Source organism: Leptodactylus fuscus, chromosome 2, assembly GCF_031893055.1.
Source record: "Leptodactylus fuscus isolate aLepFus1 chromosome 2, aLepFus1.hap2, whole genome shotgun sequence".
NCBI classification, from domain to species: domain Eukaryota; kingdom Metazoa; phylum Chordata; class Amphibia; order Anura; family Leptodactylidae; genus Leptodactylus; species Leptodactylus fuscus.
In genome coordinates this window covers 141,828,703-141,854,765 of record NC_134266.1, presented here as the reverse complement: position 1 = coordinate 141,854,765, position 26,063 = coordinate 141,828,703, and the positions used below count along the sequence as shown (strand labels likewise).

Genomic DNA, 26,063 nt, shown 5'->3' with positions numbered 1-26,063 from the left:
CGTTATATTTAAGAAAACTCTTAAATTTACATAAGCTACCAGTATAGATAGGATCCTTGAGATGGGACAACCCCTTTAAGAAAATGTGAATAAACGTTTATTTATGCTGTAATCCAGTCCCTGCTGGTGCAAGCTACAGCTGAAAGATTAAGAGGCACTGCATCCTAATAATTTTGGGCATACCATAGAACTTCCCATGTGAGACAAATAAAATCTAAGTCAGTTTAGAACTGGCATAGATTTTAGGTATAACGCACAACAGTTCGCTGGCCAAATGATCAGTGATTATAGCACCGTGTAAAAGGCCCTTGAGACAATCTGAAATGTACGCCAACGTTCAATTAACGTGTTAAATGCATATTTAATTGCAAAGAGCAAAAACCGTAGTAATTTCTATTGCCAGAAAGAAGTCTCGTTCCCTTTATGAAAACAAAAAATAGTTACATTTTTGTCTCTCAGCTAGTGGTCCCCTGCAGCAAGCAGATAAACCACATGATATTTCCTTGAAGTCAATGTGGTTGTCACGGTTTTCATCAAATGCATTAAACAACCCTGAAATAGAAAAAGAAAATTTGTTCACCCAGTTTGTAACTTCTTCTTGTAAAATGTCAATATTCAACTATACAGTACATGTAATTGGGGACAAACCCACATTCAACCTGACATGCCAAAAACAATTTAGGTTAAAAAAAAAAAATAATAATTAAAATAGAAAGAAGTGCATTGGACTTTACATATTAATTGTTAAGCTCCAAATCTTCCAAAAGTCAGAACTACCGTATTTTCCGGACTATAAGGCGCACATAAAAACCTACGATTTCCTCAGAAATCGTAAGTGCGGTTTATAGTCCGGTGCGGCTTATATATGGATGAAAGCGGCGGCAAAGACTGCGTGCCGCTTCCATACATACATAAAAGGCACCGTAAGGGTGCATTCACACTACCGAACGCCGGCGTGTATCACAGCCGTACACGCCGGCGTTACAGCAGGGCTGCCGGACACTTCCTATTCATTTCTATGGGAGCAGGCATGCGAGCGCTCCCCATAGAAATGAATGGACAGACACTTCCCATTCATTTCTATGGGAGCCGGCATGCGAGCGCTCCCTATAGAAATGAATGGAAAAAAGCAGTCCATTCATTTCTATGGGGAGCGCTCGCATGCCTGCTCCCATAGAAATGAATAGGAAGTGTCCGGCAGCCCTGCTGTCACGCTGGAACAGAACGTGAAACTTACCCAGCGGTGCAGGGCGGGCGGGCGGGCATTCAGGCCTCCTCTGCCTCCGATGTTCCGTCCTTCTCCTCCGGCGCTCGCTGATAATGGCCTGGGCGCATGCGCAATATCATAATGCTTCTACTGCGCATGTGCCCTGGCCATTATCAGCTTGCGAGCGCCGGAGGAGGACGGAACATCGGAGGAAGAGGAGGCCTGAATGCCCGCCCACCCTGCACCGCTCGGTAAGTTTCACATTCTGTTTCAGGCTTTTATTTTAAAACGGGCCGGGGGGGGGGGGGGGGGTAGTTTAATCTAACGTTTACGGTTGGGCTCTATCAGCATGATTTTGCTGATAGAGCCCCTCCTCGCCTGCCGAGTGCTTCCAATAGAAGCGGCTGGCACGCGGGGGGTTAAGCGGCCGCTGGCAAAGTCTGCCTGCCGCCGCTTTCAATAAGATATAATGCGCACCGGACTGCGGCTTATAGTCCGGTGCGCCTTATATATGAACCGAGACGGACTATAAGGCGCTCATGGGCAATGCGGCTTATAGTCCAGTGCGCCTTATAGTCCGTAAAATACAGTATATGTCTCTGTTCTATTTAAATGTTATACTTTAAAAAAAAAATTGTATTTTTACAAACTAAAAAATATATATATATATATATATATATATATATATATATATATATATATATATATATATATATATATAATGTTACTTTTCTAGGAGACTTGAAATTGCAATAATTAGAGTATCTGTACTACTGACTGCAATACAACCATATTGCAATCTAAGAGAAAATGCCAATGTAGCTATTGAGGAACAGTAACCAGACAGTTCCCACAATCTCTTGCTGCAGTGGCAATTAAAAGTAAGAAGAGGGGTGGAGGCTGGCACTAGAAGACTAGGATCCCGAGTCATTGCATCTTCTACAAATTCATTGATCATTACCTTGATAAGGAGAGCAGAAGACATATCCGTGGAAAAATCCACCTTAAAAACTATCCTCCTAAGGATAATCTACTATATTTACCAAGATAATGATGAGCAATGGCTTTGTACAGAGCTCTTTGCCTACATACTTCTGAGTATTTAAGAAAGACTTATGTTTGTGGCTCATTATACATAAAGCACTCTGCAAAAAATTTAGGCAAGTGTGAAAAAATTACTGCAGAGGAACTTTATAAAAAAAAATAAATTAATAGAAAAAGGATTATTGTTTAATTTTGACAATTGAATGGGTTGGAGCAACCTTTGGGAACGTATGTGATATCTCTGGTCTCTCTGATTTCTGAGACCATTGTCAGAAGAGCATCACAGCTTCAGAGTCCTGACGTGCAAACAGAGCCTCAGAACAGGTAAGTATGCCTACTTTCTTTTTCCAAATCCTGGACAACCCCTTTAACAGAACTAAGTGAATGAACAAAGGAGAATTCTAAATGAAATCAATAGTTGGTGATAAAAATACACTATTTTAAAATCTATTTTTATAGCATTACTACTTTGCAACGCTTGTAAAATTGTTGCACAGTCTTGTAGATTTGCAAGAGCATATTAATAAAAATGGTATACATTACATATGTATTAAATCACAAAAATTTTATATCCATATTTTGCAATAAAATACCTTCGCTTAACGACTGATGAATTGGAGGGGAAATCAAGGGAACAAATGTTTCCAGGTCAAAGCGTCCAGTTCTTGACTGAGCCTTTAACAGCCAATATCTTTTCTCCAGGTCAATGATGTCAGATTCTTCCACTGTTAACACAATCCATAAAAAAATAGAAATTAGTAACATCCATATTCCTAGGAATTCAGCAGATAAAAGAGATAAAGCCTATGGTAGCCTATGTATATATACACTGGTGTGCAGCTGCAGCAGCATCCTGAGGGATGTTCTCCTCAATTCACCTCTTTATCCCAGACCAAGGACCTCTCTTCTGCATATCTATCTTGGCATAGCCATGCACCAAATAAAAGCCAACAAACCTTCCTATGGATTTATTGGCAGAACAATAAGCGGTTAGGTTCTTTGCTAAAAGGCAAGCAGCCATTTCAATTGTATTGGCTGTATGGCTTTCTACTCTTCCATTCTCTTGCTTGTATTGCGCAAGCCATCAGGCCTGAGAACTACAAGCTGCCCTGACCACAACTAGGGTGTCTAGGTCCCAGAAAAATGGAGTCATTGCATTGCGCCTCCTACACTGGGACACAGATGTCTTGTGGCCACAGTGCTTTGTATAACTTAATTTTTTTTTTTTTCTCACACACTTTGGGGGACATTAAACTATCTCACTGAGGAAACAGTGGCAGGATGGATATACGGGGCAATAACAATATAAAGTGACATAATTAATATAAGGGTAATTGAAGCAATTTTAACCGCAAAAATAATTTTTAAATTAAAATTTTATTAGGTTTGTGTGGGATTTTAATGGGCTATCCTTCAGATAGGCCATAAATACCTGACTGGTGGGGGCTGACAGACTGTAGTACGGTAGAAGTGGTTTGTCTTTTCAAGACAAGTTCTCCCTTTTTAGTTGGGAAAGGCTAGACAAATTCTTTAAGCTTTGTCCAATGCTTAGGTATGATATTGGGAACTGCACACTGTCTCTACTACTGACTACATTAACATCCACTAGGACACGCTCCAGAAGGAGGAAGGCTAAAACCGCTGCAAAGTCATGTACTCTGAGGGACCATCATACTCTGCCAACACCAAATAGTCAAAAAACTGCTGTGGGGGCGGAACTTCTGAAGCAGCACGCCTCTTTGAAAATCGATTTAACGGTTCTGTTCAAAAATAGGATCATAAAGAGCCCAAAGGGCAGGGAAAAAGTCTTGTGCACATTAAGAATTTTTCTTAGCATAATTTTGATTTTAAAGTCATCTATGATGCCTTTGAAGGCATTATTGTGAACTATGCCCAGGACCAAACAGAACATGTTTAGAGAAGTAGTGACCTGTGCTGATGTCAATAAAATACTAAAAAATGGGGGGGGGGGGCGTTCTGCTCTTAAGACATGCTACAATGTTTCTTAAAATCACCTGTACATTAATTTGTACATACTTTGTTGAAAAGTTATTGATCTTTCAAATAATCTACATAGACAGAAATACAACTTTTTAGACCAGTAAAGCAAGATATGAGCTTCAGAAAAACATGAGGCAAAGAAGGGACAATGAGCAACTACTAGTCATCTTGCAGAGGCCTTGATCTCTGGTCACCAAAAAAGAAATTAAAAATCATTGGAAAAATATTTTTCTATGATATTTCATTGGTTTTGTGAAGTCTGGTTTATCTCTGCTACATCTATATAACCCAGAGATTATCTCTGTAAGAAAAGAGCAGTGATGGTTACAGTTCTGCAATACACCATCTCTGTCGGACTCAAACTTCCATATATAACAGCCTGTAGACTTCAATTGAAGCTGCATGGAAATTTCGAGAACATTTTCTTTTGACTGGCTGCTTTCTTTCGGGCAGAAGCAATCCTAAAACCTATAACATATCAGAAAATTGTGTATTATGCTGTCCCTGATATATCACCAAGTGTAATGGCAATCTCACACACACTGGAGAAAGTCAGTCCAGTCTGCTGATTGTGGTGGGACTGGCCAACCATTTTGAGTGTACAGTAGCCTCCCGACTCCACAGACTATACCAAGTAATGAATGTCTGGACATGGTGAATTTGAAAGCGAATACTTTTGTTCTTATGTCTGTGTGGTGGAATTGGGTCAGAAAGAATAGCTGCTGGCCAACTTCTATTGAAGGTTTATGGGTACCGTAATTTCAATCAATTTACAGTACTTTACCATGTAGTTGGTAGGGGGGAAAAAAAAGCTGGTGACAAAAGCAAGAACATCAATGTCTTAAAGGATGGTTTTCCAGCATGACTTTTTGCTACAGTTTTTGAAATAAAAACTAGAAGTGGATTTTAAAACAGCAAGAAGTAGAATTTCTGGTATATAATTCCATTCTTTTAACTAGCCAGTTTTGGCTTCAAAAACTGTTGCCATCATGCAGATCAGAGATCATACTTGTGACACTTAACCAAGCCACGGGTTCATTCATTTTTCTATCGCAAATAGCCTCCCAAGGTATCGGTACAATAGGACTAACAAAATGGTATGAAATGCCATTGTGACTTCAAAAGAAATTGGTTACAAGGTTATCAAATGCAAAGACGTTTGATGTAAAGGCAGTGTCATAAAAGATATTTTACATTACAAAGTGCACCTCCACTCTGTAATCTCAATTGAAGGACACTGCAGTCTAACTTTTCCTATCAAAAAAGGCTGACAACAGTGACAAAGCTGCCAACAGCTAAGCAAAATATCCAAGGGCAAAACTTTGCTGGACAAATGCTTCAAAGCTGCTCAAAATAATAATATTCATTTATTTGTAGTAAATGGATAGTTTAATCAAATGTTATAAAAACTTGGAATAAACACACAACAAAAATTATATAAGCTATATAAAATGTAATTCAAACAGAAATATTTTACATGTGATGTTTACAGGGAAACTATAAATCAGAAAAGAGACCTACTGTAACAACCAAACTAATGGTAAACATTTTTTATAAAACTGCATAATAAAAATGCTGTCTAAACACTTTTCAGCAGTTATGTCATTATCATGGGGGCAGCAGGTTTACAAGAAAAGATAACATTTCTATTAGGAAACAATAAATACGGCTCACGCCCACTACCTGCACAGTGACTTAGGTCTAGATGATAGGGCATATAATAGATGCTGCAGATGCAAATTGATCATCAAAAAAAAAAGAAGAAAAAAAAGCGATATAGTAAAAATTATCTTATTTAAACAAGGAATAAAATGCACTTTGTATAACATGCCATTATTAAAAACAGTCCTATAGTTCCAGCAGCCACTGATTCATGCAGTATGAATTATTATTAATAGGTAGGTTTAACAGGAGTCATGAGTCACCAGCTGGACACTTGGAAAGGTGACCCTATTAGGCTGCAATGTAATTCTAGCTCACAGAGAAGAGTCCCTCTATAAAATCCGCATGACCTAGTACAGTTGTATTATGACTCTTTCACACTAATGACTTTTATGTCCAAGTGCTGTCCATGAAAAGATTATAGTGTTTTTCCTTGCATAAAGTAATGTCTTCACATCTGCCCAAAAAAGCAAAGTTAGACTACCAATAACATAACTCAAGAGGAGCCTTGCACGGGGGCTATACAAGCATTGATTAAGCAAAGTAAGAATATACAGTTTGCAAGATGGCCATTACTACATATTTTTATATACATGTATAAATATGCATGCAATGCTGTTTCTTAGGAGCTCTTGATAGGTGCTGCTGCACTGATTGCAGCACAGTGGTAATTCATTTCTCTACCCCCACCATTCCTGAGTAATAGGTACTGTTAGTTTTAGTGCGTCATATGCCATGTAGGCTCTGTACTCTAAGGTAGACTGTGTCAGGCAGGAAGAGGCAAAGGGTACGATTTGAGACTGTCCACCCAGATTAAATCTCAGAAACGTGCCGCCTTTCCTGCTCTTGCCTGTCACCGCCCACCTGACAGTACAGAGCCTATACAGCATATCAGGCAACAAAACTAAACACTGATTACTTGGGAATGGTGGGGTTAAAGAAAAAAATAGCAATTTCATATTAAATCAGTAGAGCAGCATCTATTAACAGATACTAAAAACTGGAGCTGGTGAAAGGTCCTCTTTAAGCCACTGGTTTACAGAAGTCATTAATACTGATCAATCAAGGCATTAAATACAACTTATGGTTTAATGAAATTAAATCCTAATAGCAAAATTTATCAAGTTAAAGGGGTTCCTAAACGTCTTTTCGTTGGCAACTAACATAAGGATAGGCCACCATTAAGAGATCAGTGGTAGTTCAACACAACGGGGAAACCCACTCTTCAGCCGTTTTAAGTGGCAAGATAAACGCTGTGACAGATTCACTGTGTAAATCACATGATGCTGGTTTCAAAGTGGCCTTTTAATGTAACTACAACTATGTCACATAAAAGTGAATGTGTTGAGGTTGTAATTCCATCATATGGCTGATATAAAACACAGTTTGAGGTAAATAGTGAACAGGTCACAAGTGCCACAGCCCTTCTAACAGCTGAACGGGGGGGGGGGGGGGGGGGGTGAGGGGGGGGGGGTTCTTGTTTTCAGACTCCCACTGATCTCTCCCAGATGACCTATTCTATTGACCTATCTATCTATCTATCTATCTAATATACACACACAGTCAGGGCAAAGTGAATGGGATTCTAGAAAGTCCCATGCCTACTTTGCGGTGAAAACCTGCGGTGCAGACACGCCATGATTTCCAAAACCGCCTCAGTTCTGGAAATCGCAACATGTCAATTATACCTACGGAAATGCCAGCAGTTTCCCCATAGGTAGATAATTGTAATACAAAGTCCACAGAGGAAACCTCTGCAAACTTTTTTTTTCTAAAGTGCTACGGGAAGAACTGTGATGCGTTTTTCCTACTGTGCTTTTTGGCTGCGGGACACCACGTGGGGCCTTAACCTTAAAAGGATTTCATAAATCTGCTCCAGAGGCTAAAATGAAGTAAAACATTACTTTAACAGTACCAGCAATATAATTGTAATACTTCATTAATATATATATATATATATATATATATATATATATATATATATATATATATATATATATATATACATACACACATATATATATATATATATATATATATATATATATATATATATATATATATATATACATACACACTCACCGGCCACTTTATTAGGTACACCTGTTCAACTGCTCGTTAACACTTAATTTCTAATCAGCCAATCACATGGCGGCAACTCAGTGCATTTAGGCATGTAGACATGGTCAAGACAATCTCCTGCAGTTCAAACCGAGCATCAGTATGGGGAAGAAAGGTGATTTGAGTGCCTTTGAACGTGGCATGGTTGTTGGTGCCAGAAGGGCTGGTCTGAGTATTTCAGAAACTGCTGATCTACTGGGATTTTCACGCACAACCATCTCTAGGGTTTACAGAGAATGGTCCGAAAAAGAAAAAACATCCAGTGAGCGGCAGTTCTGTGGTCGGAAATGCATTGTTGATGCCAGAGGTCAGAGGAGAATGGCCAGACTGGTTCGAGCTGATAGAAAGGCAACAGTGGCTCAAATAGCCACCCGTTACAACCAAGGTAGCCAGAAGAGCATCTCTGAACGCACAGTACGTCGAACTTTGAGGCAGATGGGCTACAGCAGCAGAAGACCACACCGGGTGCCACTCCTTTCAGCTAAGAACAGGAAACTGAGGCTACAATTTGCACAAGCTCATCGAAATTGGACAATTGAAGATTGGAAAAACGTTGCCTGGTCTGATGAGTCTCGATTTCTGCTGCGACATTCGGATGGTAGGGTTAGAATTTGGCGTCAACAACATGAAAGCATGGATCCATCCTGCCTTGTATCAACGTTTCAGGCTGGTGGTGGTGGTGTCATGGTGTGGGGATTATTTTCTTGGCACTCTTTGGGCCCCTTGGTACCAATTGAGCATCGTTGCAACGCCAAAGCCTACCTGAGTATTGTTGCTGACCATGTCCATACCTTTATGACCACAATGTACCCAACATCTGATGGCTACTTTCAGCAGGATAATGCGCCATGTCATAAAGCTGGAATCATCTCAGACTGGTTTCTTGAACATGACAATGAGTTCACTGTACTCTAATGGCCTCCACAGTCACCAGATCTCAATCCAATAGAGCATCTTTGGGATGTGGTGGAACGGGAGATTCTCATCATGGATGTGCAGCCGACAAATCTGCGGCAACTGTGTGATGCCATCATGTCAATATGGACCAAAATCTCTGAGGAATGCTTCCAGCACCTTGTTGAATCTATGCCACGAAGAATTGAGGCAGTTCTGAAGGCAAAAGGGGGTCCAACCCGTTACTAGCATGGTGTACCTAATAAAGTGGCCGGTGAGTGTGTGTGTGTGTATATATATATATATATATATATATATATATATATATATATATATATATTTATATATATTTATTTAGCTAAACTTAGCATAAACTAAACTGAAAACCAACAGAGGTTGAGTCATATCAGCCAACTAAATAGTAACTTGTGACCATGGGAGAAGAGGAGAGGAATAAACTTGGGTGCTGGTTCCAATCGACCCTGAATCAGAACCAACCCAGAAAGCCAAGGTTTAGCCAAGAGTATCGGGCATTGAGTTTTAAAGAGAGTCCTCGATAACCCCTTTAACAAGAAAAAGATAGCGGCTTTCTTTCAAAAATGTTGCCACTTAGGGCCACATGGTGGCTCAGTGGTTAGCACTGCAGCCTTGCAGTTCTCGGTTCGAATCCTGTCAAGGGCAAAAAAAAAAAAAAAAAAAATCTGCAAGGAGTTTGTATGTTCTCCCTGCATTTGCACGGATTTCCATCTCATACTCCAAAGACATACTAATAGGGCTCACAATGTACTTTTTTTTTTTTTTTTTTTTTACACCTATGTGGGGCTCACAATCTACATTAAAAAAAACAAACAAAAAAAATTCCACTTGTGCCCATCGGCTGTCTCTCCGGTACTGCAGATTATCCCCAGTTAGCACCTACGTTTCCTTACATTGCAAAAAATAAATAAAAAATATAATCAGTCCCTTTAACTACACAAGTAAAGATAATTCAAGATGCTTTGAAAAAAAGAAAAACACCACCAGAGCTAAATTCCATACAACAAACATCATTCCAATGTTATCAGCACACCCATATTCTTTGTGCACAAAGCTTAAAAGGGAGTCTGTCAGCAGAGCAGTTCTCTTTTAAGTATAAGGACAGCATAAAATACTTTCTCAACTTCCTGATTGTCAATTCCATTACAAATATATTTACCGTATTTTTCGGACTATAAGACGCACCTAGGTTTTAGAGGAGGAAAATAGGGAAAAAAAAATTTTGAAGCAAAAACTGGTAAAATATTTAATATATGGGAGCTGTAGTTTTGCAACAGCTGCAAGGCCACATTGACAGGTGACCCTGCAGCTGTACGGGGACGCATAGAGTGTTTTTTTTTTTGCGGGGCCAGAAGTACTTTTTAGTTATACCATTTTGGGGAATATCTATTGCTTAGATCACCTTGTATTGAAAAGAAAACCGGTGGTTTATGATATATGATTTTCTACTTTTATATATATATTCTAGGGACAGGAGGTGATTTAGAACTTTTATTTATTTCATATTTTTATAGCTTTTTTTTTTTTTTTTTACTATTTTATTCCCCCCCCGGGGCTTGAACCTGCGGTCACTTGATCGCAAGTCCCATAGACGGCAATACAACTGTATTGCCATCTATGGGACATTCTGTCTATTAGTATTACGGCTGGTCATAGAGACCAGCCGCAATACTAATACAGCAGTGACAGGCCTGGGAGCCTCATTAGGCTCCCGGCTGTCACCCGAACAGGTCGGCTCCTGCGATATCGCCGCGCAGGAGCCGGCCTGCAACTTCACAGGTACGGGGCCGGTAGGGACCGGCCCCGGGGGAGAAGGGGCCGCTGATACTGACCCGGCATCCGCTGTACTAGAGAGGCGGATGCCGGGGAGGGATAGACGCCGGGGCCTGAGACATCGCTGCCCTGCCCTGCATGAAGCCAGCGGCGGGGGGACGGAGGAGCGGAATAGCATCACTCCTCCCGCTGCTGGCTTCATGCAGGGCAGGGCAGCGATGTCTCAGGCCCCGGCACCTGTAATGGCGTCTATCACTTTCCGGCTTCCGCCTCTCTATTACGGCGGGTGCCAGGCGCCACATTCGCACTATAAGACGCACCCTTCTTTTCCCCCCAAATTTTGGGGAAAAAAAGTGCGTCTTATAGTCCGAAAAATACGGTACTTTTTTTTTTTTCCTGATACGCAAGTGATGAGTTTAGTGCAACGACAATGCCTTCATTGCTCCAAAGCACTAGGCCATCCAGATCCCTGTCAATCCATACCTCCCTTCTATGTTTGATATGTACACTGCCTAGCCCATTCATTTCACAACAGGAAGGTAGATCATTGGTGCAATGATGGTGTCAACAGCTATTAGCATAACAGGAAAAAATATAATATTTCTGCAACACTGAACGGGAAGTAGAAACAAAGTCCTTTCATTCATGTGAACTGCGGCTCTGCTTATAGTTCAATAGGGACAGTACTGGTGACATCCCATTAAACTGTTTTTTGCTTTAAAGATTGTGAATCCCCCTTCATCTTTTTACCCCTTTGATCATTCAGATTAAAGAAACAATAATGCACAAGTATAAAAAAATATATAACAGAACAGAACACTAGCTAAACAGCTAACCTTTCATCAACAGCCTAAAGTAGCCCACTGCAACAATAGATTCAATTGGCTAGGATATAAATTGCTGTATTAAGTGTTCAGTGGGCCATGAAATTAAAGAGTGCAGAATAAAGATTTGGCATTACCAGGTGAAGATTACATTGTCTATTAACAAAATGCAGATCAAGATGTGCACTGTCCTCCACAATGATTTCCAATGTTAATTTGCTGGAAGAAACTGCCTGTAAAAGTCATTGAGGTTTTTCGGTGCATCCACCATCAGTCTATGCTTTAATGTACAATGATATACAGATCTTGAAAATCCATATACATTGACAGAATGGAAAACTGTGCTTGTTCTCCTCTCTATATGCTAAGCAGTAACTTGCTATCATTTTAAAACAAATTATTTCAGCATTTTATGTTGCTGTAGGTAGCTAAAGACTAATGTGTTCAGGAAAAATGCCTGAATCATGAAAATTTTAAGTAAAGAAACTAGAAATTTAAAATAACATTTCTTTAACCCCCCAGGAGCTTAGTGAAGACCACAATAAAACTTGTCAGACCTTTTGCAGCACTATAGACACCCACATAGTTGTGTAGTTCCTTAAATCATCATAATACTTTATACATTTTTAATAAGTGCCTTACATGAAGAAAAAATATAACTACATATAAATAAGCACTTAAGTATTGGGCAAAGCATAATAAAGGCATACTGACAACTTCCACTCGTTTCAGTTCACTATTCTGTACAGATAACTAAAGTGCTGTACGCCATGGACTACAAATCAGTAGAAGAAAAAGTAAAACCAATCAGAAATTGGATTCATCAGTATAACAAAGCTCGCCTGCCAGTGATCCACTGTGAAATGCTGATAGGTTTTATTTAGTTTGCATCACGTGTTTGGTCTTGGATTCCTTCCCGATGGTTTAGAGATAGCTACTCATCCTTTGAGGCCAATCTGTTTCTGATTCCAGTCTTTCATTATACTGCACATTCTGTATTTGTAATGAAGTTGCTGTTCTTCCAGTGTATTGTTCTGATGGTATGGGATAGAAAATTTCAGGGAAGCATATATATCTTTGCCTTCCCCTCTCCAGACTTCTAATTCAAGCACTTTCCATAGCTTTTTTTTTTTTTTTTTTTTAAAAACACAATACCACCTTGTGCAAGATTCACAACACCACTAAAGACTATGCACACTTTTCAGTCTCACGGTCTCTATATTCTAGAATAGGACCGCCAGTTTCCCCAAAGTAGTGGATGCCAGAACACGGTTGATGCCAAGGTCAGATCTCAACCCAATGAGGCCTGGTTCACATCTGCGTTTGATATTCTCTCCACGTGTTTCGTGCGGAAACCACACGAACCCCATTATAGACTATGGGGTCCGTGTAATTTCTTAGCTGTTTTTTAATGCGTATAAGTTTCCATTCAGGGGGTCCCTAAGCTGACTCCCCAAACAGAATATCGAACGCAGATGTGGACCGGGCCTGACTGCCCGCTGAGCCTGATTGGTACCCAAACCTCTTTCTACTTCCTGGAGTTTCAATGGCTCTCTCTTGACTATCTCCCTCAGATGGAGACTCTAACATGCACTAAATCAGAGGAATATTTTGCACTGAACAGCTCAATGGCCTCCTCCTCAATTTCTCTGGGATGTTCATAAAAAAAATTCTCAGGGGTTTGCTTATTCAGACTGAAGCCTGTCACAGATGTACAAGACTAGCTAAACCACAGTGATCATAAAATTCCACCACTCCAAAATAAATGATAAAAACCTCTCTCAGGCCCAACCAAGTTGAGTTCTGCTTAACAGATATTGCCTAGCAAACGTTACGTCAAATCAAGAATACTGCACTTTAAATAATCGCTCGACCCAACTTGCCTAGAAACCTCATTCCCCTCTATCTAACCATTCTTTCTAAAACTTCTCATAAAACAAAGCATTATTCACACTAACCTGGTGGTGGAATTTCGCTATGTTCTCAACCCCTACCTCTGTCCTCTGATTCTGACCTCCTCCTACCTACAGGGGCTTCCTCTTCCCAACGTACCCCCTTAAGGTGGATGACCTCTTGGGTTCAGAAATATTGACAGCAGGTGTACTGTCAGCTATTAAAACCTAGAAATATCAAGATACACATCGATTCACAGCTTATAAGAAATTTTCCTCTCTTCTATGCTGAACCACAAACTTTTGAATGTTATATAGGATTTTACTCTAAACGATTTCCTTTCTAGCATAGCGTGTGACAGAGGTGCCCTTTATTCCCCCTTCTCTTTATCTTTTGCCTCAGAGCCCCTGCCAAGTAGGATACACTACCAATATTTGAAGGATTAACCCTTTCCCGCCCGCTAGTAATATTTTTTGATTTTTGTTTTGGTCTCCCTGCCTTCCAAACCCCATAACTTTTTTATTCTTCCACTAACAGAGTCATATGAGGGCTTAATGTTGGTGGAACAAATTGCTCTTCATTAAAATAACATTTATCATTCTGTACAATGTACTAGGAGACTGGGGAAAAAAAATTAAATCGGTTATACCACATTTATATAGTTTTATTTACATTTTAACCCCTTAAAGATCTAAAACTTTGAAGAAAAAAAAAAACGAATTTTTTTTTTTTAATGAAAATTGCCATATTCTGACAGCCATAACTTTATTTTAGATTTCCGGGTATGGGGTTGCATAGAGCATCTTTTTTTTTTAGCAAAGACAGATGTACTATATAGTTACAGTGGGGCAAAAAAGTATTTAGTCAGTCACCAATAGTGCAAGTTCCACCACTTAAAAAAGATGAGAGGCGTCTGTAATTTACATCATGGGTAGACCTCAACTATGAGAGACAAAATGAGAAAACAAATCCAGAAAATCACATTGTCTGATTTTGTAAGAATTTATTTGCAAATTATGGTGAAAAATAAGTATTTGGTCACCTATAAACAATCAAGATTTCTGGCTCTCACAGACCTGTAACTTCTTCTTTAAGAGTCTCCCCTTTCCTCCACTCATTACCTGTAGTAATGGTACCTGTTTAAACTTGTTATCAGTATAAAAAGACACCTGTGCACACCCTCAAACAGTCAGCCTCCAAACTCTACTATGGTGAAAGACCAAAGAGCTGTCAAAGGACACCAGAAACAAAATTGTAGCCCTGCACCAGGCTGGGAAGACTGAATCTGCAATAGGCAACCAGCTTGGATTAAAGAAATCAACTGTGGGAGCAATAATTAGAAAATGGAAGACATACAAGACCACTGATAATCTCCTTCGATCTGGGGCTCCACGCAAAATCTCACCCCGTGGGGTCAAAATGATCACAAGAACGGTGAGCAAAAATCCCAGAACCACGCGGGGGGAACCTAGTGAATGAACTGCAGAGAGCTGGGACCAATGTAACAAAGCCTACCATCAGTAACACACTACGCCGCCAGGGACTCAGATCCTGCAGTGCCAGACGTGTCCCACTGCTTAAGCCAGTACATGTCCGGGCCCGTCTGAAGTTTGCTAGAGAGCATTTGGATGATCCAGAAGAGTATTGGGAGAATGTCCTATGGTCTGATGAAACCAAACTGGAACTGTTTGGTAGAAACACAACTTTTCGTGTTTGGAGGAAAAAGAATACTGAGTTGCATCCATCAAACACCATACCTACTCTAAAGCATGGGGGTGGAAACATCATGCTTTGGGGCTGTTTCTCTGCAAAGGGGCCAGGACAACTGATCCGGGTACATGAAAGAATGAATGGCGCCATGTATCGTGAGATTTTGAGTGCAAACCTCCTTCCATCAGCAAGGGCATTGAAGATGAAACGTGGCTGGGTCTTTCAACATGACAATGATCCAAAGCACACCGCCAGGGCAACGAAGGAGTGGCTTTGTAAGAAGCATTTCAAGGTCCTGGAGTGGCCTAGCCAGTCTCCAGATCTCAATTCTATAGAAAACCTTTGGAGGGAGTTGAAAGTCCGTGTTGCCAAGCGACAGCCCCAAAACATCACTGCTCTAGAGGAGATCTGCATGGAGGAATGGGCCAACATACCAACAACAGTGTGTGCCAACCTTGTGAAGACTTACAGAAAACGTTTGACCTCTGTCATTGCCAACAAAGGATATATAACAAAGTATTGAGATGAAATTTTGTTACTGACCAAATACTTATTTTCCACCATAATTTGCAAATAAATTCTTACAAAATCAGACAATGTGATTTTCTGAATTTGTTTTCTCATTTTGTCTCTCATAGTTGAGGTCTACCTATGATGTAAATTACAGACGCCTCTCATCTTTTTAAGTGGTGGAACTTGCACTATTGGTGACTGACTAAATACTTTTTTGCCCCACTGTATACTATTTTGGGGAATCTCTATTGCTTTAATACTTTTTTCTTTTTTTTTTTTTTTAATTTTTAGTCATAGGTGAATCTGTGAAAAAACGGCAGTGTGGCACTTTTTTTTTTTTTTTTTTTTTTTTTTTAAGGTCTGTAAGGTTTGTAGACCAGGCGTTTTGGACACAGGGACATATATCACAGTATTTACGTACTTTCATGTGTGTTGTAGGGAAAAGGGTATGATTTAAATTTTTAAGGGGGCGTTCACACTACCGTTGGTGTCAGACAGCAGTGTCCGTATCTACTGTCTGTTCAAGATTTTAGTAATGGACACTAGGTGTGTCCGTTACAATTTCCATTCATTTCAATTGGATTTTATCTGTTGTCCTTTAGTGTCCGTTTACAACCATGTCCGTTTTTTTCAAGCAAACAAAAATCCTACATGCAGGACTTTTCTGTCCATTAAAACAAAAAAAATAGCAATTGCCTGTGAGGTCTATGGGCAACGGACAGTAACCGATAGCCATCAGTTACTGCCTGTTTGTGTCCGTTATGATAGAGATTTTTTTTTTTTTTGAACGGACACCAACGGTAGTGTGAACCCTACCTAATTTTTATATTTTTTTTAAATTAATTTATTAGACCCCACAGCGTTCTTGAAATCGAGGGGGCACCATCCCTAATACAATGCATTGCAATGCTAATGTATTACAATGTATTCCAAAACATCAGTATTTGTATGAGAGGCTGCATAAAGCAGACTGTCATACAAACTAATGCCTGACAAGCATGGGAGTCTTCAATAGGTTTACCTGCTGATATAGCTGGCCCCTGAGAAAGCCAAAATTAAAATAAATAAATAAATAAATCAAATATTTGCATGTTAAAACCCACTGCCACTTCAGCATCACTGCTCTGTTGCTTCTGTTCCACCTCCCCACAAGGTTCACTTTGCTGCAATGACAATATACCCTTACATGCACATGTGGCCATTGCTGCAAATGAATTGCCTCAGCGATCTTTTGCTGTACATGCGGCATCAACACTGAGGTCAGTAACTGACTGTAGATGTCATACAGTTGACTAAAATATCATTTCTGCAACAATGTAAAAAAAGACCAGCTGAGACCTACAGAGAAGAAGTGAGGAATTTAACAGATTAGTATTTGTTAATTTTTATTTTATGATATTTCTGCTGTTATGCATTTTTTCTCAAGCCCAGGCAACAGTAAGTGGATTCAGTAAGGTTTAACACTGCTTTCTGACAATCAAAAACGCTCAATGATGCTTTATCCAGGAAAACTTGGACCTTCTTTAACAGTGTTGTAGTGACAAATAGACCCTGATGTTACCATGCCATTTTACCACTGGATATAAGAGGTGAAAGTCAATTCATACAAAGAATCATGACGACTATCCAGCAACATAAGCTGCTGCTACCCACCCGATATCAATATAAGACTATCTTCCTATTGCAGGACTGAGGGGATGACAAGCAAGATCGTGTACGGCATGGCCACTGTTATTTCTTGTCGTGCTCATGGGACAGCCAAAGTGATCACCATCAAAAGTGAAAATCACTTTGCCTAAAATTATTGTTATGTGCTAATTGTTAACTACCTATAGTCCATACCTAGAGACTGATTACAGGATTTGGGGAGGGGCATTCTGCCCTCCTTTCCTATACTGTGCGAGCCCTCCACTTTCAGAATTATTAGTATTTCTCTAATATTGACTATGAATGCAACCAGCAGCGTACAGCTCTTCCTAGTACATTATATCCTGAAGGCTTTCTGGGACCCTTCTGATACAGATATTAATTATTGAACTATCCTTTTAAGAACCCAAAACCTAATGTCACATTAAAGAAAGTTACTTTCTGTGTTTACAATTGTTATTGCAGAGTCAATAATTGTAAATGCACGCGTAATAAAATTGTGTTAAAATATTGACTAATGGGTAATATGCTTGTGTGTCTCTGACCCAGAATGTGTATGTGACGCACACAAAGGAAAAAAAAAGGGCAAATATGTAAAATAAAAGGTGCACATTAATTTTCTTAATTGTTTAATAAGTCCTCACATTCGCAGTTCATGTAAATAGACACTAGCTGACTACCAATAACAACATCACCTAACTCAATGGACTTGATAAAAATACTGATTTCTCAGGCCACACCATCAGTTTCTTGTAAAAAAAAAAAAAAAAAAAAAAAAAAGTGACTAATAATATATAATATGATAATATAACACCTGTACCACCCCCTGCATCAATGAAGTATGGCCAAAATTAAAAAGTAAAAGAATGATTCACCTACCTATAGGGGTGATTCTTTTTGGTTCACAACAGTAGAGATATACCATGCTCCGTACATTTTAATAAGGTGAAGTATTAAGACACACACTGAATTAAAGTCAGCAACCTTCAATACTAGTTTCAATTACAAATAAAAAGGAATATTGTCCACTTGAACAGCAATATCTTCATCGTCTGGTCACTTTGACACCGCAAAAACAGCAAAATGACATGCAAGTAATCTCAAAGAATAGTAAGAATCGACTTAGCATGACGTAGAACGTCAGGAGGAGATAAGAAGATAATATGGGAGATAGATTGTGACTAAGCCACACTAGAAGGTTAGCCGATTAGCTCAGTGATTAGGAAAAGACTGCAACCCCCACCTTCTCATTAACTAAATCGCACAGCTACTATAGGGCACACATTGTTTGTTGGTAATCTAGAAAAAATGCCTGTAGAAGATTCACCTCGCTAAAGCCTCAAGAGAAATACCTCAACTGTCATTCATTCTGTAAAGTGGAGCACATTGACAACATTAGGCTCTGCTAATATACATACTGTAGATGCCCACATTGTTTAATAGGACATGCTTCATAAGAAATATTGTGCATTCAGTGCATTAAGTCAGAAAATGAACTCATCATCTGCTAGGACGAGACTTAGATATGTGCCATCACATGCTCTGTTTTCTGAATTTAAAGGAGTTGTCCACTTAATTCAATTAATATTGAAAGTCAAATGTTATGGTTTATATAATAAAAGGATTACATTTTTCCAATATATTTTCTGTATCTATTCCTCATGGTTTTCTAGATCTCTTCTTGCTATTCTTCACTCAGTTACTTCTAGTGGATGAAATTCTGACCATGGTCATGTGATTTATGGTCCATAGTCATGTGATGAGCACACAGGGGCCAGCTCGTTACCAGGTAGCTCTCTGATTACTGTGCTACAACTATAAAAAGCTGTGCAACTGTGTGCTCATCACATGACCATAGATTGTATATCACATGACCATAGATTGTATATCACATGACCATGGTCAGAATTTCATCCACTAGCGGTACGCAAAATAAATGACAGCAAGCAGAATTCTAGAAAACTGTGAGAAATTGATACGAAAGAATATTGAAAATAGTACAACTTTTTATTATACAAATAACATTAGTCTGTCAATATTGGTCTGAAAGTGGCCAACCCCTTTAAGCCTCAATAAATTAACAGTTGTTGACCTCTCCCCCTCTCAGTAAAACATGCACAGCAAAGAAACTGCAACTGTTATACAATTTACAAGTTTTTGTGAAAATTGTGATTTTTTTTATGATGGGTACAGGCAGGCATGTTATCTTTTCTAACCATGCCTGTGCAAGCTGCTTGAAGCACTGGGTGACAGAGCTTTTACCTTTAAAAATCCTTCAAACATGAATGGGCACAGAATTCTATGTAACACCATCTACAGTACTCAAACATGCTTGGCGGGGAGTGTGAACTAATAGGTTTTAATAGCAAGCAGCAGATTGTAACCGAATTCAAGTACACTCTGCACACGAATACTTATAAAGGAATATGGGAAAAATATGCAAATCTGACTTCCCATGATGTAATTAGGAAGTCAGTGCCTCAGTTATGCACACCAATAGAGGGCGCTCACTGAGAATGTGCAAGTCTATCTTCCATGATGTAATTAGGAAGACAGAGCCTCAGTCGTGCACACCAATAGAGGACGCTACCTGAGGATGTAGTGATATCTGCTGGTAAATAAAACAGTACACCCAGGGCGGGTGAGTTGGTAGGTCAAAGCTTAGACTATTTTTTCAAAGTCAAACTCCTTTATAAATGTCAGGCATGAAGCAGTTAATCTCCCCTAACTTATTTATAAAGCCACTGATTGAATTCCTATTAAAGTATATATACAATAAAATATGCATTATAAAAATAAATTAAAATATTAAGTCGGAGTCAGTAAATGTTCCAATTGAGTAAAACACTACTATTGATCTATATACACTTTAATTTTCTGCACAAATGGTTTTTCTTTATTTACTAACTATTCAACTACTTTATATGTTTAACTAACTTGATAAAGGGCACTTCTCATTCCCAGTAAATTTTTAGAAAAAGCTGCAGCGCATATGCACATGAGGGGATGTTCGCTTGGCAGAAAGTGTCTTAGTGAGTTCAGCACAGGGATGAGATAGCAGCATAGAGTGAGTGTGTGTGTGTGTGTGTGTGTGTGTGTGTGTGTGTGTGTGTGTGTGTGTGTGTGTGTGTGTGTGTGTGTCGCCTGTTACTTCTACCCCCCTCCTCTACATCAACCATTATGGGTAGCAGATATGACCTGAGCAATCAGTAAAGCTGAAAGTCCATCTCCTTTCTGCTTCATGTATATGGATTTTCTAAGTGAACTCAGAGAGAGTGATCAGTACAGAGGTCAAGAGGAGGCATGTATGATGAGAAGTAGAGAAAAGGATTTTTAATAGGTATTTCTCAATACATTGCAATGAATTAGCATTGCAGTGTATCGAATTAGTAATTAGAGCCCCTAGAATTCAAGACCCCTAGGGTGTCTAAAAGAATAAAATCCTAAAAAAAATAAAAATAAAGAATAAAAAATAATTCATAGGGAGAATATGGCAACACAAAGAAAATATTTTTTGCAAAGTTTTGAGGGGTTTTTTTGTTTTGTTTTTTTTTTGGGGGGGGTTTGATTATTTTGTTTTTCTTTGTTTGGGGGTGTTTTAATGGGTTAAAATTGGTATTGCCATAATCATACAGACCCACAGAATACAGATGACATGTCTTTTCAGCTACACAACAAACACCATATAAACAAAGCCTTTAAGAAAGTTGTTCAAACACAGTATTTCTATAATTCGACCCCATTCTGAATTTGTCTCCAGCTTCCCAATGTATCATATGGAATATTAAATGCTACCATTTCGAAGTTTAAATTTGTAGAACAAAAGCTAAGCCTTTATATGGCTCCGCAAACAGAAAAATATAAATGTTATGCCTTCTGGAAGGGAGCGATTAAAAAAGGAAAAACAAAAAATGGCCGCAGTGGGAAAGGGTTAAGGTTCTGTCTGATGAGGTTTTTATTTCCACTAAAGATCAGACAACCAGAATATGGCTCATGTACACATGGAGTGCTGTCAAAAATTGGTGTATGAAGGAATGATGGAAAAAAAAAAAAAAAAACTCTCAAAAGATACATGTAACTTGTAACTGTGAATCAATTGTGTGACTTGTTTTCAGCTAATTTAGAAAAGGCAGCCCACACATATACACACACATTATATATTATCTCCAAAGGGGGAAAAAAACAAGGATCAGGCTTCGAAATTACACTATTTTAGGTAAATAGGGCAAATCGTAAACCACCTATAATATCATAAATATGCCACAATATTAAATATGCGATTTCTGGAATTTCACTTTCAACTCAGTTGTATATACCAAAGGGAATCGGTCACCAGGTTTAGGGACCCTAACAGACATACTTATGGGAATTGGGAGCTGGAAACTTGAATTGACAAAAGCAACTTGAGGAGTTTTGTTACCTATATTCTGCAGGAGATAAGCCCATGGGCTGTCAAGCAAGGTGTACTCACCTCAGCTTTAACGCTGCAAAGTGCATACATCAGGAGTAGACAAAGGGGGGAGGGGGGGGGTCCAAAATCAATAGGCAGATTAAAAGTAATGAAACTGCCCAACAGATCAAAAAATGGGACTGAATTTAAGAGGTTTGGTGCCCTAAACGACTGGTTTAGAAGTCCCAAACCTGGTGGCAGGTTCCCTTTAACTACATTATTCATTAACCCTTCATGTTAAAAAGGCAGTACTAGCACTATACAACAGAGGAGAGTATGGAAGAGTAGGACTATAGCAGAGATTCAAAGAACACTAAAGAGAATCCCTGTGTTATGTACTTATACCTGGATTTTTTTTTCTTTTAATTTATACTTTAATAACATAAGATTTTGTTTTTTTGGGTTTTTTTTCCCCCTTAAATACAACAAAAACAGATTCACAGTATTTCATAAAAGCTATGTAAATACTACAGCACTTATCTTTTGCAGCCTTCAATTACATCTGTTAATAATTAATGGATTTTTGGATGCCGTTCTGTTGTTCTCTTAAGATATTATAATCTTACAAATGTTAAATGGAAAATAAAAGTTGTCAGGTGTTTTATGGATTGGGAAGATGCCAAAGCTGGCAAGGAGGGCTGTATCTAGCGTTAGTTTTGCCACTAGCAAAAATATGTTGCGTCTGGGTCTGCTGACAAGTCTTTTACACAACCCTTTCCAGCTTTGATGTATTCTTTGTCTACACTTCTCACATCTAAATGTATCAGCATTCCTAAACGTCTCTAATATTCTTGCTAAGCAAGCAAACAAGAGAAAAATGGTTCTTAAAGACTCAGGTTAGTTTTGTATGTTAATGCTCTGTATTTTTCGGACTATAAGACGCACTTTTTTTCCTCCCAATATGGGAGGAAAATGTGTGTGCGTCTTATAGTCCGAATGCAGCGTGTGCAGCGTCTGTGTGAATCAAAAGGAGAGCAGCACGGTGCCTGCCTGCTCTGCCCCTCCTTCCCTGTCTGTGTCGCGTGTTTGCAGGAGCGAGATATGAGAGGCAGGGAAGTAGGGGCGGGCCAGACAGGTGAAGGAAGCGTGGTTTCAAGCTTGCCGAGAAAACCACGCCTCCTTCTCCCGTCTGGCCCGCCCCTCCTTCACTGCCTCTCAGATCAGGCTCGTGCAATGAAGCCACACAGACAGGGAAGGAGGGGCGGGCCAAACGGGAGGAGGAGGCGTGGTTTTCTCGGCAAGCTTGAAACCACGCCTCCTTCACCCGTCTGGCCCGCCCCTACTTCCCTGCCTGTGTGGCTTCATTGCAAGGAGCCAGATCTGAGAGGCAGTGAAGGAGGGACGAGCCAGACGGGTGAAAGAGGTGTGTTTTCAAGTTTGCTTAGAAAACCACACCTCCTTCACCCATCTGGCCCGCCCCTTTTTCTGTTCTTGCATAGCTTCACTGCAGGGTGTCTCTTTCCATCCATGGATGAGATTAGATAGACAGACAGACAGACAGATAGATGCAATATACTGTCCCTGAGTAACCCCAGCACATAGGCTGCATAGGGTGGGAACAATGGAGGGGGCTGCTCCAAGTACTACAAGTCCCAGCATCCTGTGCAACATGCAAACCTTATCCTACATCATGTAACGTGGAGGAGGGAAGTATATGGGGTGCAGAGAGACATATTAGAGATATTACATGGGTAGAAATAAGATAGATAGATAGATTAGATAGATATGTTCAAATCACCCCCATATCCCTAGAATACATATAAAACAAAAACATTACTGTGAAACACATACACATTTGGTATCCCTGTGTCCGAAAGCCCCCGGTTCTATTTACATTGGTGAAATATTATATTATTAGGTTATTAAATATTTCACCAATTTTTTTTCCTTAAAATTTTTTTTTTCCCTATTTTCCTCCTCTAAAACCTTAAGTGCGTCTTATGGTCCGGTGCGTCTTATAGTCCGAAAAATACGAAAAATACGGTATTTCATAGTGTCCCGCCCCCTCTATGCATCAAAAATTTTCGCATTAAAAATAACATTGCAGCTTTGTCCAGCGGATCATTATGATTAACTTAATACCATATTTATATTAGCTTTATTACATTTTATCGCTTTTACAAATAAAACATCACTTTTTGAAAATTAAATATTTTCTTCGGTGTCACCAAATTTTGACACCCATAAATTTTCTTACTATATGGTTTCGGCGATATGTCAGATCTTTATTGCGGGTCAAGTTGTAATTTTTATTGGTACCAATGTTTGGTATATATGACTTTCTGATCACTTTTTATTGTTATTTTTTGGGACAGCAATATAACCAAAATGTGCAAATGTTTCTATATATGCAGGATAATTAACACTATTTTTGGATAGTGGGGACTCATAATAGGTATTTGGGGTTTTTACACTATTTGTTTATTTCTGTGTTTTTACTGTGTGTTTTTTTTCACTTTTTATATGTCCCACAAGGCGACTTGAAGCGGAGATTTGAGATTCCCTGAGCAATGTACTGCAATACATAGTATGGCTGGCTGCAATGATAACCACTCGTAACCTGTGATCTTGCCCTGGACTGCCTGTTTAGATTTCTCCACAAATCAGTTTGCAACAAAACAGCCACAAACTAGCATGGATTTATTTAGAAAACAGTATTGGGTGAAATGTATTTCAGCAAAATTCTGATGCACACAAATTTCCCTGAGAAGAATTGCACTATACACAGGTCATACGCTAAATAACACAAATGGCTCCAAATAGTATGTCATAAATGGCTATTTAGATGCAAACCTAACCTGTGGAAACCAACTACTTCAAGTTAGGTGTTAGTGACCCCCATCCTGGGGATAAGATACATTACTTTATTAAAGGGACAACCCATCTGGACAAGTTACCCTATCCAAAGGATAGGTATTAACCAAGTTTGCCCCTCATTCTGAATAGATCAAAGGTCGGGTAGTGTGTTGCAACTGCTCCGCTCATTTAACATTGAGTTCTGGATACACTGTGCGACCACTGCTCTATTCAGATAAAACTCCCCCATTCTGCTGATAGGTGAGGACCACCAATGATCTGCAAGTTATGCACTATTATGTGGAAAGGATGGAACTTGCTGAGATGGGTAAGCCCCTCTAATTTCTAAGGAAGTACTGAGGAAAGCCAGGAAAGTGTGTTCAACTGTTTTTCTGAACTGCTATAGAAAAGAATGAAAGGTCCATGCATGTGTAGTTAATGCTAAATTCACATCAGCGTTGGAATATCAGTTATTCTGGTCCATAGGAGGACCAGAACAACAGACAGGTGAACCACTGTAATAGCCGTTAAAAATACAGATCCTGATGACCACCGAAACTGGCAGAGGAAAACGTCCTCCGTGCAGGACTTTTTTTTGTCCACCGATTTCAGGCACACTTTATAATGGAGACTCCAACGCAGATGTGAACTAAGCTTAACACTTCATTTACAATGTCCAGAGAAAATTTCCAAAGATCTTGTGGAATATATTCTGTAGGTATGCCATAAATGTCTGAAAAAGGAATACCCCTTTAATCTTGGTAATAAAAAATAAAAATAGGCATAACAAAACACTTACAGTGTGTGACCCCTGCTAAAGTTTGATAGAAAGTAGGAGTGTCGCTGTCATCAGTGAGCGTTACAAAGACTCCTCCAGACAACAACCATCGAGAAAATGTAAATGCATCTTTATTCTGAAGCAGCCAATTTCGAAACTTTTCATAGTTCACCTTTTCACCCTGAAAAGAAAAGAAAAAAAACAACTTAAATCATAATGAAATGGTTTATTTAAGTAAAAGCCCTAGACTTCATATTACCTTCAACCAAATCCAAGCAAATGGAAGAAGAGTGGAAATATGATTATATGACAACGGCCAAAACATTTAAATCTTAAATGTTTACACATAAAAGTATAAAGTACAATAACGGACAGAAAAATTAGATTGTAAGCACTACTTGGGATAGTGGAAACTATATCTGTAAAGTGCTGAGGAATATGATACTGCTATACATGTAAGCAAAAATTAAATAAAATTTATAATCCTCAGTGGGATAGCTTGCATTCAAGATGTGTGAAATGAGATATAACCAAATCTATACAAAACCTTATAATGTAAGTTGTAGAGGTTGTTGCTTAATTGGTGCATATTAAATAGTTAATTCTTGATGACCATGCACTCTCATAATAACAACATAAAAAAATGCAGACTTATGTTGGTGGTATTCGTGGTCACCAAGCATCAAGTGTTATAATAATGCATAAAAACAGTTG

The 26,063-nt window shown here is 39.1% G+C and overlaps 1 protein-coding gene across 2 annotated transcripts in view; it reads right to left on the bottom strand.

Annotated features, from left to right (window-relative positions):
* Window positions 1–26,063, bottom strand: part of USP32 (ubiquitin specific peptidase 32) — a 134,896-nt gene that overhangs the window by 59,183 nt on the left and 49,650 nt on the right. For both annotated transcript variants that reach the window (XM_075264751.1, XM_075264752.1), the window contains exons 5-7: window positions 25,371–25,530; window positions 2,845–2,976; window positions 445–552 (exon numbers count right to left, since the gene is read on the bottom strand). In XM_075264751.1, the coding sequence (XP_075120852.1) occupies window positions 445–552; window positions 2,845–2,976; window positions 25,371–25,530 (400 nt within the window). The remainder of the gene's footprint in view (window positions 1–444; window positions 553–2,844; window positions 2,977–25,370; window positions 25,531–26,063) is intronic.